The 13,607-nt window shown below is 47.7% G+C and overlaps 1 protein-coding gene across 1 annotated transcript; it reads right to left on the bottom strand.

Moving 5' to 3' along the window:
• Window positions 1–7,581: 7,581 nt before the first annotated feature.
• LOC134574814 (zinc finger protein OZF-like) lies at window positions 7,582–13,191 on the bottom strand. The gene is made up of 2 exons (XM_063433879.1): window positions 13,161–13,191; window positions 7,582–9,209 (listed from the first exon to the last, which is right to left on the bottom strand). Exon 2 carries the CDS (start codon window positions 9,190–9,192, stop codon window positions 7,603–7,605), a length of 1,590 nt encoding a protein of 529 aa, XP_063289949.1. The 5' UTR covers window positions 9,193–9,209; window positions 13,161–13,191; the 3' UTR covers window positions 7,582–7,602.
• Between the last annotated feature and the right edge of the window lie 416 nt (window positions 13,192–13,607).

Here is a 13,607-nt window from a genome sequence, read left to right as displayed (position 1 = left end):
AGTATGCTCAGCAGCAGGAGCGTTACAGCAGCCGAGTAGAGGCTTCATCCGAGGAGGTTAGCCGTCTTTCCCTGAGGCGGCGGGACGAACCCGAAGTGGGGGTCCTCATAGACTGGTCCTGTGAAGATCCACAACAGGCAGGTAGAGATGGGACCAAGGTCTCTCCACCGGGCCCACCGGGATGCTGGGCAGCCGGCCCAGATCCCCAGCAGCAGCCAGAGTTGCCAGGTGGCCCTTACTCACAAATGTTGAGGGGCCTCACGGATTGGTCCTGGGAAGACCCACAGATGGCAGGTGGAGGTGGGACTGCGGTCTCTCTACCGGCCCTACAGGGATGCTGGGCAGTCGGCCCAGATCCCCAGCGGCAGTGTGCGTTACAGGGAGCTGAAGGTGCCATCCTTCCTCCCCAGCGGCAGAATATTTTACCGGGAGGGGAGAGTCTAGTTCCCCCTCCCCAGCGGCAGCCCAGGGGAGACAGTAAGCCCCTCACCAGCGCAGATGGGACCGTGGTCTCTGCGCCCTGCCTACAGGGAGTACAGAGGGTCAGCCCTGCTCCCCAGCGGCTGAAAGTGTGTAAGGGAGAGGAGTTTGTTACCCCCTCTCCCCAGCGGCAGCTTAGCACACCAAGGGGAGACAGTAAGCCCCACACCAGCGCAGATGGGACCGTGGTCTCTGCGCCCAAGTTACAGGGAGCTGAAGGGGCCGTCCTTGCTCCACAGCGGCAGTCTACGGTTAAGGGAGAGGAGTTTGTTACCCCCTCTCCCCAGCAGCAGCTTAGCCCACCAAGGGGAGACACTAAGTTCCCCACTGGCGCAGATGGAACCAGGGTCTCTGCGCCCAAGCTACAAGGAGTACGGACAGTCGGTCCTGCTTCCCAGCGGCAGCCTAGCCCACCAAGGGGAGATGTTAAGCCCCACAACGGTGTAGATGGGACCGTAGTCTCTGCATCTGCACCACCGGGGATAGGGACAGTCTGTCCTGTGTCCCAACAGCAAGCCAAGGTATTGGAAGGGGAGGCAGTCGGTTTTCCCCTCCAGCAGAGAGAGCGTCAGGGAGAGGAGCCTGTTACCCCCCTCTCCCCAGCGGCAGCTTACAGTGCAGAGAGAGGAACTTGTTGCACCCTCTCTCCAGCGGCAGCCTAACCCACCAAGGGGAGATGTTACACCCCCCAACGATGCAGATGGGACCGTAGTCTCTGCACTTGCAGCACAAGGGGTAAGGATGGTCGGTCCTCTCCCCCAGCCACAGAGCTGTGTACCCAGAGGGGAGATTGTCAGGCTACTTCAGTGGTAGCGCTGGCACCAGGGCAGAGTACCGCTGGTCTCTGCCCACTCAGCAACCCACCAAGGCAGTCTACCAGCTCCCCGCACAGCCGTGGTGAGGAACCTGGACCTGGACAAGCTGCTACTTTATCCAGGTGGAGTAAACATTTATTGTGGGTGGGAGGTACTGCTGTTAGTGCTTCGTGGGTGGGTTGCTGGACTAACCAGGGCACTGACCGGCAGGAGGTCAGATACCCTGTTAGTCTGGGGGGTAAAGGGGAGAAGTGTGGCGAAACCGACCTCGCCACGTGTCCTTGGAGGGGGCTGCTTGCCCGCCTCTTGCCTTTGGACTATGGACCAGACTTTATGTGAATGTGTTAACCCAGATAGCTATGCCATGGAGCCCATTTGTGTAGTTAAAGACTTCGGCTCCATGGCAAGTGAACTGTGTGAATAGGATCTGCGCACTATTCGGTAGTTTTGTGCGCTCAGATCCCAGCTATCTGGGGATATGTGAAATGTCTGTGTGTTATGTGTAAAAGATGAATTTATGTATTTTAAAGTGGTTTACTGTCTTTGTGTCCCCATGTGCTCAATGGAGTCTGTCTCTGTGCTGGGAGGTAATTGGATTACTTCTCCAGGAGAGAAGGCTCTGTAAACCGGTCTGAGCTGGAAAGCTAGGGGTTTTAAAAGATACTTTACTAACTTTTGAACCCCTGGTCTGATCCATGCCATTTTTTAATATGTTGTTCCCCTGAATGGATTGATTGTGGATATGTAATTTTATGTGAATGTGATGTATGGTTTTGAAGTTATAAATATTGTGTAAAAAGTACATTTTAAACTGTATGAATAATGGGATTATGTGTCACACTAAGGGGAGGGGATGTGTGGGTTGCACCCGTAATGCTATTGGATATTTTACACCTCCCCTGTGGGCGGTCTTATATGTGTGAGATGGAAATAAAAGCCAGGCTGGATGTGCCAGTCCAGTGTTCCTGCTTAACCCTCAAAGTGAAGTGTCGTCTCATTATTGGGGGAGGATTTATTGCATGCTGTTCCAGTTTGACTGCTAGGAGTGCAAACCTATTCGTATGGTTCCTATTCAACTGTCTACAGCATTCAGAGGCTTGAGAGGATTTATATGCTTCTCAGATTCAGTGATTGTGGTGTCTGCCAGAGTGCTTGGAGTCCTCAGGAAACGCTAGGAGCATCCTTTAACGGAGGTACCCAGTCGGAGTGCCAGGCGATCCGTTACACTCCCCCCTGGCCCCCACCCCTGCGCGGTGGGTGGGGGCCCTAATAAAACAATAAGGGGGGGACCTACTGTCCTCCCCCCTGGCCCCCAACCCTGCGCGGTGGGTGGGGGCCCTAATAAAACAATAAGGGGGGGGGGGACCCACTGTCCTCCCCCCTGCGCGGTGGGTGGGGGCCTTAATAAGGTGGGAGGGGGTCCTGATAAAACAATAAGGGGGGACCTACTGTCCTCCCCCCCTGGCCCCCACCCCTGAGTGGTGGGTGGGGGCCCTAATAAAATAATAAGGGGGGGACCCACTGTCCTCCCCCCTGGCCCCCACCCCTGAGCGGTGGGTGGGGGCCCTAATAAAATAATAAGGGGGGGACCTACTGTCCTCCCCCCCGGCCCCCACCCCTGCGCGGTGGGTGGGGGCCCTAAAAAAACAATAAGGGGGGGGACCTACTGTCCTCCCCCCTGCCTTCACCCCTGCGCGGTGGGTGGGGGCCCTAATAAAACAATAAGGGGGGGGGACCCACTGTCCTCCCCCGCTGGCCCCCACCCCTGTGCGGTGGGTGGGGGCCCTAATAAAACAATAAGGGGGGGACCCACTGTCCTCCCCCCCTGGCCCCCACCCCTGAGCGGTGGGTGGGGGCCCTAATAAAACAATAAGGGGGGGACCTACTGTCCTCCCCCCCCTGGCCCCCACCCCTGAGCGGTGGGTGGGGGCCCTAATAAAACAATAAGGGGGGGACCTACTTTCCTCCCCCCCTAGCCCCCACCCCTTCGTGGTGGGTGGGGGCCCTAAATGCCCCCCCCCATCAAGGTGACCCAAGCCCCTAGTCACCCCCCCCCCACCCAAAACATTCTATCCCCTACCTACCCCCCTCACCCTAAAAATTGTGAGGGGGGAATAAAATAACTAATTCTTTTTTCTAAATTCTTCTTTCTTCAGCCCCCCAAAAAGCCAAATAAAAATCCATCATACCCGTCGCACTTTAAAAAAAAACGAGCGCAAACAAAAATTAATCCATGTTCACCCATGGAGGGCACGCCGCGTACTGAGCTCCGCAGGGCGGGTCAAGGCTTATAAAGCCTTGCCCCGCCCTGCAATTAGGCTTAGAACACACTGATTGGCTGGTTTAAGCCAATCAGAGTGCTCTGTGTCATTTTACACAGCGTGGGAAAATTCAAAATAACTTTCCCACGCTGTGTAAAATGACAGATCACTGTGATTGGATGGTTTTCAAGCCATCCAATCACAGTGCTCTGTCATTTTACAAGCGTGGGAAAATTCCAAAGAACTTTCCCACGCTTGTAAAATGACACAGAGCACTGTGATTGGATGGCTTGAAATCCATCCAATCACAGTGCTCTGTGTCATTTTACAAGCGTGGGAAAATTCCAAAGAACTTTCCCACGCTTGTAAAATGACAAAGAACACTCTGATTGGCTTAAACTCACCAATCAGAGTGTTCTTAGCCTAATTGCAGGGCGGGGCAAGGCTTTATAAGCCTTCCCCCGCCCTGCGGAGCTCAGTCTGCGCGGAGCCCTCCATGGGTGAAGATGGATATATTTTTTTGCGCTCAGGTTTTTTCTTTTCCGTCCGGTTTTTTTTTTTGCGCTCGGGTTTTTTATTTTTTTAGTTCGACGGGTATGATGGTTTTTTATTTGGCCTTTTTTGGGGCTGAAAAATGAAGATTTTAGAAAAAAGAATACGTTGAATGGTAAGTTTAATTTTACTTTACAGGTTAGCAATTTTATTCCCCCCTCACTATTTTTTAGGGTGAGGGGGGTAGGTAGGGGCATTTTTATTTGGGTGGGGGGTGGGTGACTAGGGGCTTGGGGACCCCTAGTCACCTTGATGGGGGGTGGGGAATTGACTTAGTGCCCCCACCCGCCACCCAGGGGTGGGGGCGGGGGGAGGACAGTAGGTCCCCCCCTTATTACCATTATGGCCCCCACCTGCCGCCCAGGGGTGGGGGCCAGGGGGGGAGGACAGTAGGTCCCCCCCCTTATTACCATTATGGCCCCCACCCGCCGCCCAGGGGTGGGGGCCGGGGGGGGAGGACAGTAGGTCCTCCCCCCCCTTATTACCATTATGGCCCCCACCCGCCGCCCAGGGGTGGGGGCCGGGGGGGGAGGACAGTAGGTCCCCCCCCTCATTACCATTATGGCGCCCACCCGCCGCCCCGGGATGGGGGCCGGGGGGAGGACAGTAGGTCCCCCCCCCTTATTACCATTATGGCCCCCACCCGCCGCCCAGGGGTGGGGGCTGGGGGGGAGGACAGTAGGTCCCCCCCCCCTTATTACCATTTTTTTTACAGTGAGCAGCCACAGGCTGCTCACTGTTTAGTGGACATGCCCCTACTCGCGGTATAGCGAGTAGGGGCATTGGGGAGATTTTTATCTCCCTTATGCTATTATGGGGGTCATATTGACCCCCATAGAGTGAGGGGGGGACATGGGGGGCTTATGAAGTGGTGGGGAGCACAGCTCCCTGACGCTTCTGTCTTTACATATTACAAGGAGGGAGCTGCACGCCGGTAGCTCCCTCCTTGTAATAAACCGAACAAACAAACAAACGAACACTGATATTCGGTGTTTGTTTGTTCGTTTGATTTTTTCTATTCATTCATTCGTCTGTCTGATGAATGAATGAATAGGTGAAATTCCTGTTCGCATGTCCAGGTGTTTCACTGGGCATGTGCGGGAATCTCACAGTCTGTGTAGTGTGGGTAGATGACGTGTCCCACAGGGACTTCACCTACCCACACAAAGATGGCGACGCCCTGAATAAAGATCGGGGCAGAAGATAAAGAATAAAAAATAGGTATTGTGGGGGGCTTAGGGGCATTTGGGGGTGGCTAGGGGGTCGATTGGATGTAGTGGAGGCGGGTTAAAAAAAAAAAACGGGATTCGGCATGACAGTGCCGCTTTAATTAAAATCTAATAGCATGATATATGACTGGATAAATCACGGTCAGATTTCAATATTTAGAAATCTTAGTTAACTAAAGAATATATAGTTATAAACATTCCATTCTGCAGATGGAATTAAGAATAATTATATATTAATGTGATATTATCATGTGTTAGTATACCGCTGTTTTTATCCAGGTGTATTGATTTGCTCTAAATAAGATAAGATATCATTTTAGGCAAATACAAATTCGGCTTATAGAATCTGGTAGATTATTCTTATTGGATGGTTCCAGGAAGTGATTAATGAGCTGGTTTGAATGTTATTTTAATTAAAAATTACATGAGAATAGGAGATTATATGCCTAGGAGGATCTAGCCAGCATTGAAAGGGTTATTCAGTTAACTGTTAGCCAAGGTTTTATGGCTTTTCGCTGGACTGTGTGAAGTTTTACTTTCTGTCTGTGAAATACCCTCATAAATCTAAAGTCTTGACAGTTGATGCTGTTAGCCATTGGAACGTGTTTTAACATTGCCATTGTATTGCATACTTATGTTATACTAAACATTCACTGATTATTATCATGCATGCTGCCTAATATTATTATTATATTTGTCACAATAAATTATATCTATTTTTATAACAAATTGTGATTTTATTTGTATGGAATACATTTCACTTACATGATAACGATCTCTAAGATCTAAGAGAATTGAAATAGTGGGCAATTCTCAACTGTTTAATATTATCATCCCATAAATATCCCCACAGTTGCAAAGATTGACAAAAAAATACATTACTCACCTTTTTATCAAGTGGGTAGTATCCTCTGCCCCGGCTTCTGGGAGACTATCAGTGACTGTTTGGCGGGAACTGTTGCATAAACAGCGATTGCAGTGAACGTACCTATAATGCACCGCTGACCCAATTATATGCTTCTCATGGGAAAACAATGACTAATGCTTTCCTATGGAAGTTCGGCACTTCCGCATGTACAATGGTTCAAGCAGAAGGAACCATGAAGCGTTCCTTGCTGTCAGCTTGAAAGAAGGGATGTTTTCCCAAATTGTCCTAAATCCATAATATTTTTTTTATAAATTGGGACAAAGAACATGCAGGTAACCCGTAAAGCAATGGAACAAGCTGAAGTGCTTTAAGGGCTTGGAGTATCCCTTAAAGTAAGCCGTAACGTTCAAATGATGCTCAATTCTTATAAGAGGCCTAAGAGGTGCAAATACATTTTCGTCATCATCATGGGATAAGCAATGTGTTCCTATTAAAAAAAAAAAAAAACATTAAATGGCAGAAGCAGCACATCATGGAGATCTACTCTAAACAAGTTACATTCAACCCCAAGTATATTTTTTTTAATTTTAATTTCTTAGTTATGATTATCTCTATAATGCTCCTCTGTTATCTAAAACACATAAACAGCTGTCTTTCTATCAATGTTTCATATATTTTCTTCAGCACAGTATCACAGGCCTTTAAATATTTTTTTGGTAAAGAAAAACCATGCCCCATTCACCATTAAATTATTTTTACCAATGAGAAGTATAACAAAATCTGTGTTTATTCATGAACTAAAAATAGACGAAACAGACACAAAAAAAATTACACACGCTATTTAAACAAAAATATCAACCAGTTGTACATGTCATAGTGAAACATGGACACATGTTTAATAAAGTTAGGATCTGTATTGTACAATTTTACATTTAAAATTCATTTTACTATCAGTTCATTACTTTTGGTTAAAGTTTAACCGTTTGCTGTTTTCTAACCATCTGGCTTGATTCATGTTATACAATTAAGTATTTCTTCTTCCTTTAATATGATTAAAAGCTTATATTCTAATTTATTTCCATTGCTCCATCGATCATGTTTTCATTGGTTGTTACATTTGCTATAGGACACATCTCTCCTGCATATCCATTTACAGTCTAGCTTCTCATAACAGGTCAAATGTACCCAACACTGTATGTTGGCTTTATAGCATGTTAATAAAACTTACTGTACTGACTTAGGCAAGTGAGGTGGGGGGGGGGGGGGGGGGGGGGGGAGGGGGGGGCAGTTGTTTAACTTCTGCTATTAAAAAAATCTATACATTTGCTAGCAATTCTGCTGGAACAATGTGTAGATTAAACTTAACTTTCCATCATTTAAGATTAAGTTGTAGCAATTCATTTCTCTGTGTGACTCAATTGGTGTCTTACAAGGCTTGATTTAATTGTGAAACATTTCCCACATTTAGAACAAAAGAACGGTTTCTCCCCTGTGTGACTCTGCAGATGCGTAACAAGATGTGATTTATCTGAAAAGCATCGTCCACATTTAGAACAGGAGAATGGTTTCTCTCCCGTGTGAATCCTCTGATGTTTAATAAAAGAGGAACTACAGGTGAAACATTTCTTGCAGTCCATACAGGAATATGGTTTTTCACCCGTGTGAATTCTTTGATGTGTAATAAGATTTGATTTGTCCATAAAACATTTTCCACATTCAGTACAAGAAAATGGTTTCTCTCCAGTGTGGCTCCTCTGATGTTTAACAAAATTAGATTTATTGTTAAAACATTTCCCACATACAGAACATTCAAATGGCTTTTCTTCTGTATGAATCCGATGGTGTGTAGTAAGATTTGTATTGGTTGTAAAGCGTTTATAACATACAGAACATGAGAAAGGCTTTTCACCCGTGTGACTTCTCTGGTGTCTAACAAGAGCCGACTTTCCAGTAAAACATTTTCCACATTCAGAGCATGAAAATGGCTTTTCTTGGGTATGAATTCGGCGATGGGCAATTAGATTTGTATTACTAGTAAAACATTTCCCACACTCAGAACATGGGAATGGCTTCTCTCCCGTGTGACTCTTCTGGTGCCTAGAAAGATAGGTTTTATCAGGAAAACACTTCCCACACTCAGAACATGAGAAGGGTTTCTCTCCTGTGTGAATCCTCTCATGGTAAACTAGACTTGATTTACCAGTAAAACATTTCCCACATTTAGAACACGGAAACAGGTCCTTCATAGTGTGACTCCTCTGATGATAAACCAGACTTGATTTATAAGTAAAGGACCTCCCGCATTCTAAACAAGACAGTTTTTCGCCTGTGTGAGTTTCTTGATGTCTAACAAGAACTGATTTGCTTGTAAACCTTTTGGGACACTCAGGACATTCAAATCTCTTCTCTTTTCTGTGTGTTTTTTGGTGAATGGTGTAAGCAGCTTTATTTGTAAATTTAGCCCCACACTCACTGCACTTTAACTGTATAAGACTTTTATTTTTCCTCAGTTTATTTTTGTTCTGTACATTGCACTTTTTATTATGATATACTCTCTGTCTGTATAAATATCTATTTTGCATCAATGTGCTTGATTCCTCTTTAATAATTACATTTGTACATTCCATCTCCGTAAGGTCAAGTAAAACTTTATTCTCTATATGACCGGATACAGACTCGTCTTTATGCTTTGGGGATGGATACATGTCTGTGTCATCATCATCAGATTCCTCTTTAATACAGACTGATATATATTCTATCTCTTTATCAATGTCTGTGTTATCTCTTTCTTTACAGACGATGGATAAGTCTTCCTTAATATGTGTAGATGTACTGCCGGTGTTTGCTAGTTCCTGGGGTGTCGAATCTTCAGATCCAACATCATCTTTACTCAAATCTGAATGATCTCCCTCAGAATTAAATAGTCTTTTCTGTGGTTTATTTAATTTTGGGCATTTTCTTCTTTGATTTTTGTTAATGATCTTCATGACTTCACATTCAGGATCTGTTAATGAAAAAGAGATTTAAAATCTTTCGGAGGTCTTTCTAGCATCATCCCCAGCTACAGAGGAGCTGAGCTCTCAACAAATATAAAGTAATCGGTCATAACTACAGATGTTCATTGCCGAAATAAGTGGACTTATGCAGGTCTCCTTTAACTTGTCAGTACCCATTCTTCAACCTACTAATTACTATGGTGCTGCCTGGAAATGTAACATATTAAGTAGCTGTAGCTGGGGGGTGCAGGACAGAACAAGGGCCAGGAACTTCAACCTTGTATAAGACCTAGAGGAAACTGCCATTCCCTGAGTCATCAACATACAGCAAGGGTATAGCTCTAGAAACAGATGGCGGTTTCTCCAATGATAGAATGTCACACATTTATAGAGAATCGATATTTATACAGGCATGTCAGTTCTACTATTATATAAAGTGTAAACACACCATCATACATGGCTAAAGGACCACTATATAGTGCCAAGAATTCCTGACTAGTGATGTCCCGAACTGTTCGCCAGGAACCGTTCGCCGGCGAACATAGCTTGTTCGCGGTGAACGCGGCGGGTGAACATATGCGATGGTTGGTCCGCCCCCTATTCGTCATCATTGAGTAAACTTTGACCCTGTACCTCACAGTCAGCAGACACATTCCAGCCAATCAGCAGCAGACCCTCCCACCTCCATGACGAATAGGGGGCGGACCGACCATCGCATATGTTCGCCCGCCGCGTTCGCCATGAACAAGCTATGTTAGCCAGCGAACGGTTCCCGGCGAACAGTTCGGGACATCACTATTCCTGACACTATAGTGTAGTGACTGCCCACCTTCAGATGACATGGGGAAAGTTAGTTTACTCACCTTTTCTCCCACACTGCGATGATCTTACCTCCATGGCTGAGATCATCAATCTTAATGATTTCAGCCAAACCAATGATTTCCCATAGTAAAAATGCTGTGCTGCGCCAATCAGCATCTTCTTATAGAGATGCATTGAATCAATGCATCTCTATGGGGAGTGTTCAGTCTCCATGCACTGTGCGAAGACGGTGAACACCAGTGCGGCACACTGTGCAGTAATGACCGGTTCACTTTAATATAAATCCCCACAACGCCCTCAATACATAATTTAGTAAAGAGATAAATGATGTATTCAATGTAAAATATTTATAGATAAACTCACCTCACCATGGATCCATCACGACCATGTACTCAGTTTCATGGGTGTTACTCTCCTGCCGGTCCACAGGATGCTCTCATTTGACCTGCTTGGGGACCAGTAGTGGAACTACCGTTGGTGCAGCTGCACCATTGTCCACAAAGGGGACCCATGCAGTTAGGGCAAACCAATGGCAAATGTATTCTTAGGGTCCCAGTCAGCTCTGCAGCCCTTTAATAGCACGACCAGGCCCCTACAATCTCAGCTGCATGGGAGGAAGTGATGTCACTTTCTCCCAAAAAACACTGAGCCACAAGGGAGGATTGCCGAGTGGAGGGGGGTCAGAGTGGGAGATCGTCTGACTTCCAACAGCCTGAGCAAGACGACTGGACCCAGTGAAGCCACTCCCCTGCACCCAAAAGGTAGGAAACAGGAGGGTGGCTTAAAATGTGTACATTATGTCTGTATGTGTGTCTGTATATTTGTCTGTGTGCATGTGTATCTTGTCTGTTAATGGGTGCCTATGTATCTGTATGTTTGTCAGAATTGGTATGAGTGTCATAGTGCATCTGCACGTGTGTCTGTGTATCTCTATGTGTTGGTGTGTATGTCTGTGTATATGTGTCAGTTTTTCTGCTTGTCAGTACATGTGTATCAGTGTATCTGCAATTCAAAGTATTCATCCACAAAGCGCAGATTAGTTATAGGGGCCTACTTGTGCAGCCCAAATTTATTCAAAGAGCATCCACAGTACAATCATTTCGGGACCCCTGTCCCTTTATCAATGATAGATGCCATCTGAGGGCATTTATTATTGACGATCCACCCCCTTTTTGCCCAGCACTTACTTGTTTGTTAGTACTGGGCTTTGTCCAATCAATTGTTTCTCATAGAGAAGCATTTAGGATAAAAATATCAATTCCAAAGCTTTAAGATTTGTGGGGGTTCTTAGCGCGTCCCACCCCTCCGCATTCCTCATTCCAGTGCACCAAAGCATCACACCATTTCTCCCAGGGCAGCAGATCTTCTCACTTCTCCTTATCCCTCCTGTTTATACAGCAGACAATCCCAGTTCTACCCCTCCCAGTGCAACTTTCTTTAGAGCATCCCATCCCACCTCTCCTCATCCATCCTCCCAGTGCAGCAGAGCATTCCACCTCTCCTCCTCCCTGTGCAGCAGAGTATCCCACCTCTCCTCATCCATCCTCCCAGTGTAGCAGAGCATCCCACCTCCCAGTGCAGCAGAGCATCCCACCTCTCCTCATCCATCCTCCCAGTGCAGCAGAGTATCCCACCTCTCCTCATCCCTCCTCCCAGTGCAGCAGAGTATCCCACCTCTCCTCATCCCACCTCCCAGTGTAACAGAGCACCCCACCTCTCCTCATCCATCCTCCTAGTGCAGCAGAGTATCCCACCTCTCCTCATCCCTCCTCCCAGTGCAGCAGATCATCCCACCTCTCCTCATCCCTCTTCCCAGTGCAGCAGAGTATCCCACCTCTCCTCCTCCCAGTGCAGCAGAGTATCCCACCTCTCCTCATCCCTCTTCCTAGTGCAGCAGACCATCCCACCTCTCCTCATCCCACCTCTCAGTGCAGCAGAGCATCCCACCTCTCCTCATCCCTCCTCCCAGTGCAGCAGAGTATCCCACCTCTCCTCATCCCTCCTCCCAGTGCAGCAGACCATCCCACCAATCAGTGCAGCAGAGCATCCCACCTCTCCTCATCCCTCCTCCCAGTGCAGCAGAGCATCCCACCTCTCCTCATCCCTCCTCCCAGTGCAGCAGAGCATCCCACCCCTCCTCCCAGTGCAGCAGAGCATCCCACCTCTCCTCATCCCTCCTCCCAGTGCAGCAGAGCATCCCAGATCTCCTCCTCCCTCCTCCCAGTGCAGCAGAGCATCCCACCTCTCCTCATCCCTCCTCCCAGTGCAGCAGAGCATCCCACCTCTCCTCATCCCTCCTCCCAGTGCAGCAGAGTATCCCACCTCTCCTCATCCCTCTTCCCAGTGCAGCAGAGCATCCCAGATCTCCTCCTCCCTCCTCCCAGTGCAGCAGAGCATCCCAGATCTCCTCCTCCCTCCTCCCAGTGCAGCAGAGCATCCCACCTCTCCTCATCCCTCCTCCCAGTGCAGCAGAGCATCCCACCTCTCCTCCTCCCTCCTCCCAGTGCAGCAGAGTATCCCACCTCTCCTCATCCCTCTTCCCAGTGCAGCAGACCATCCCACCTATCCTCCTCGCATCTCACCTCTCCTCATCCATCCTCCCAGAGCAGCAGAACATCTCACCTCTCCTCATCCCTCCTCCCAGCTCAACCGAACATCAGACTTCTCCTCATCCTTATACAGCAGAGCATCCCACCTCTTTTCAGTGCAGCAGATCATCGCCTTTCCAAGAACACCATCTGCCCTGGTCACGCCCTCTCCCCTTCATTGAGTAACACGGTATCAGTAGCCCACCCCAGTCCTGTCTTCACAGGCAGCAGCACAGTTTGCCAACCCCCCTAACCCCCTCCTGTTTGCTGTAGAGCATCCCATCTCTTTGTCAGAGAGCTATAATATAACTAACTGATTATAAACCGCCAGCCAGCAGACCCCACACATACCCAGCCCTCCTCTCCCAGTACCCTTTACCAGCCAGCAGACCCCACACATACCCAGCCCTCCTCTCCCATTACCCGTGCACTGTGCGTACTACTCCTTTATCAGATCTCCCCCACACTCAACACTGAGCACAAAGAATAAACACCTGTCCAGGCGCATACAGATTGCGTCACAAAACCATAAACACGTGATACACGTACATGTCCTTCTCTTCGTTAAATCAGCAATCTTTCACTGTGACCGAACGTGTAATCAATCCGTCACCAGGGCTAAGCCAACCCAGGCTTGCTCCGCCCAGAGGAATTCTGGGAGCTGTAGTTCAGGTTGACATGGAGGGCATAGAGAGCAGCGGTCAGTTAGACGCACTGAGCTGCCCAGTCGGTGTCTGTAATGGAACGTTCTAAATGTGGAGCAATGAGCAGTAACGTTCCATTGGTTACCATGGTGATTGCTCCACGTTTAGAACTTTGCACCACAATTGCTGTCTTTACTCAGCCCCCACTGGACTGGATTTATTTATATTCTGTTTGTTTAGGCTTCCATTGCTCATTTTAATTTGTTGCTGCTATATTAGATATATGTGTTATTTCACTGTATTCTGGGACAATGTTGAAGTGTTCCCATAACTAAAATATTATACTTTTTTT

Source organism: Pelobates fuscus, chromosome 10 (genome assembly GCF_036172605.1).
Source record: "Pelobates fuscus isolate aPelFus1 chromosome 10, aPelFus1.pri, whole genome shotgun sequence".
Lineage (NCBI taxonomy): Eukaryota > Metazoa > Chordata > Amphibia > Anura > Pelobatidae > Pelobates > Pelobates fuscus.
Note: the sequence above shows the minus strand (reverse complement) of the source record. Positions and strands in the feature narration are given on the sequence as shown.

What these genes read in the sequence shown, in the direction of transcription:
- LOC134574814 (XM_063433879.1), bottom strand. Translation starts at nt 9,192, where the DNA reads ATGAAGATCATTAACAAAAATCAAAGAAGAAAATGCCCAAAATTAAAT.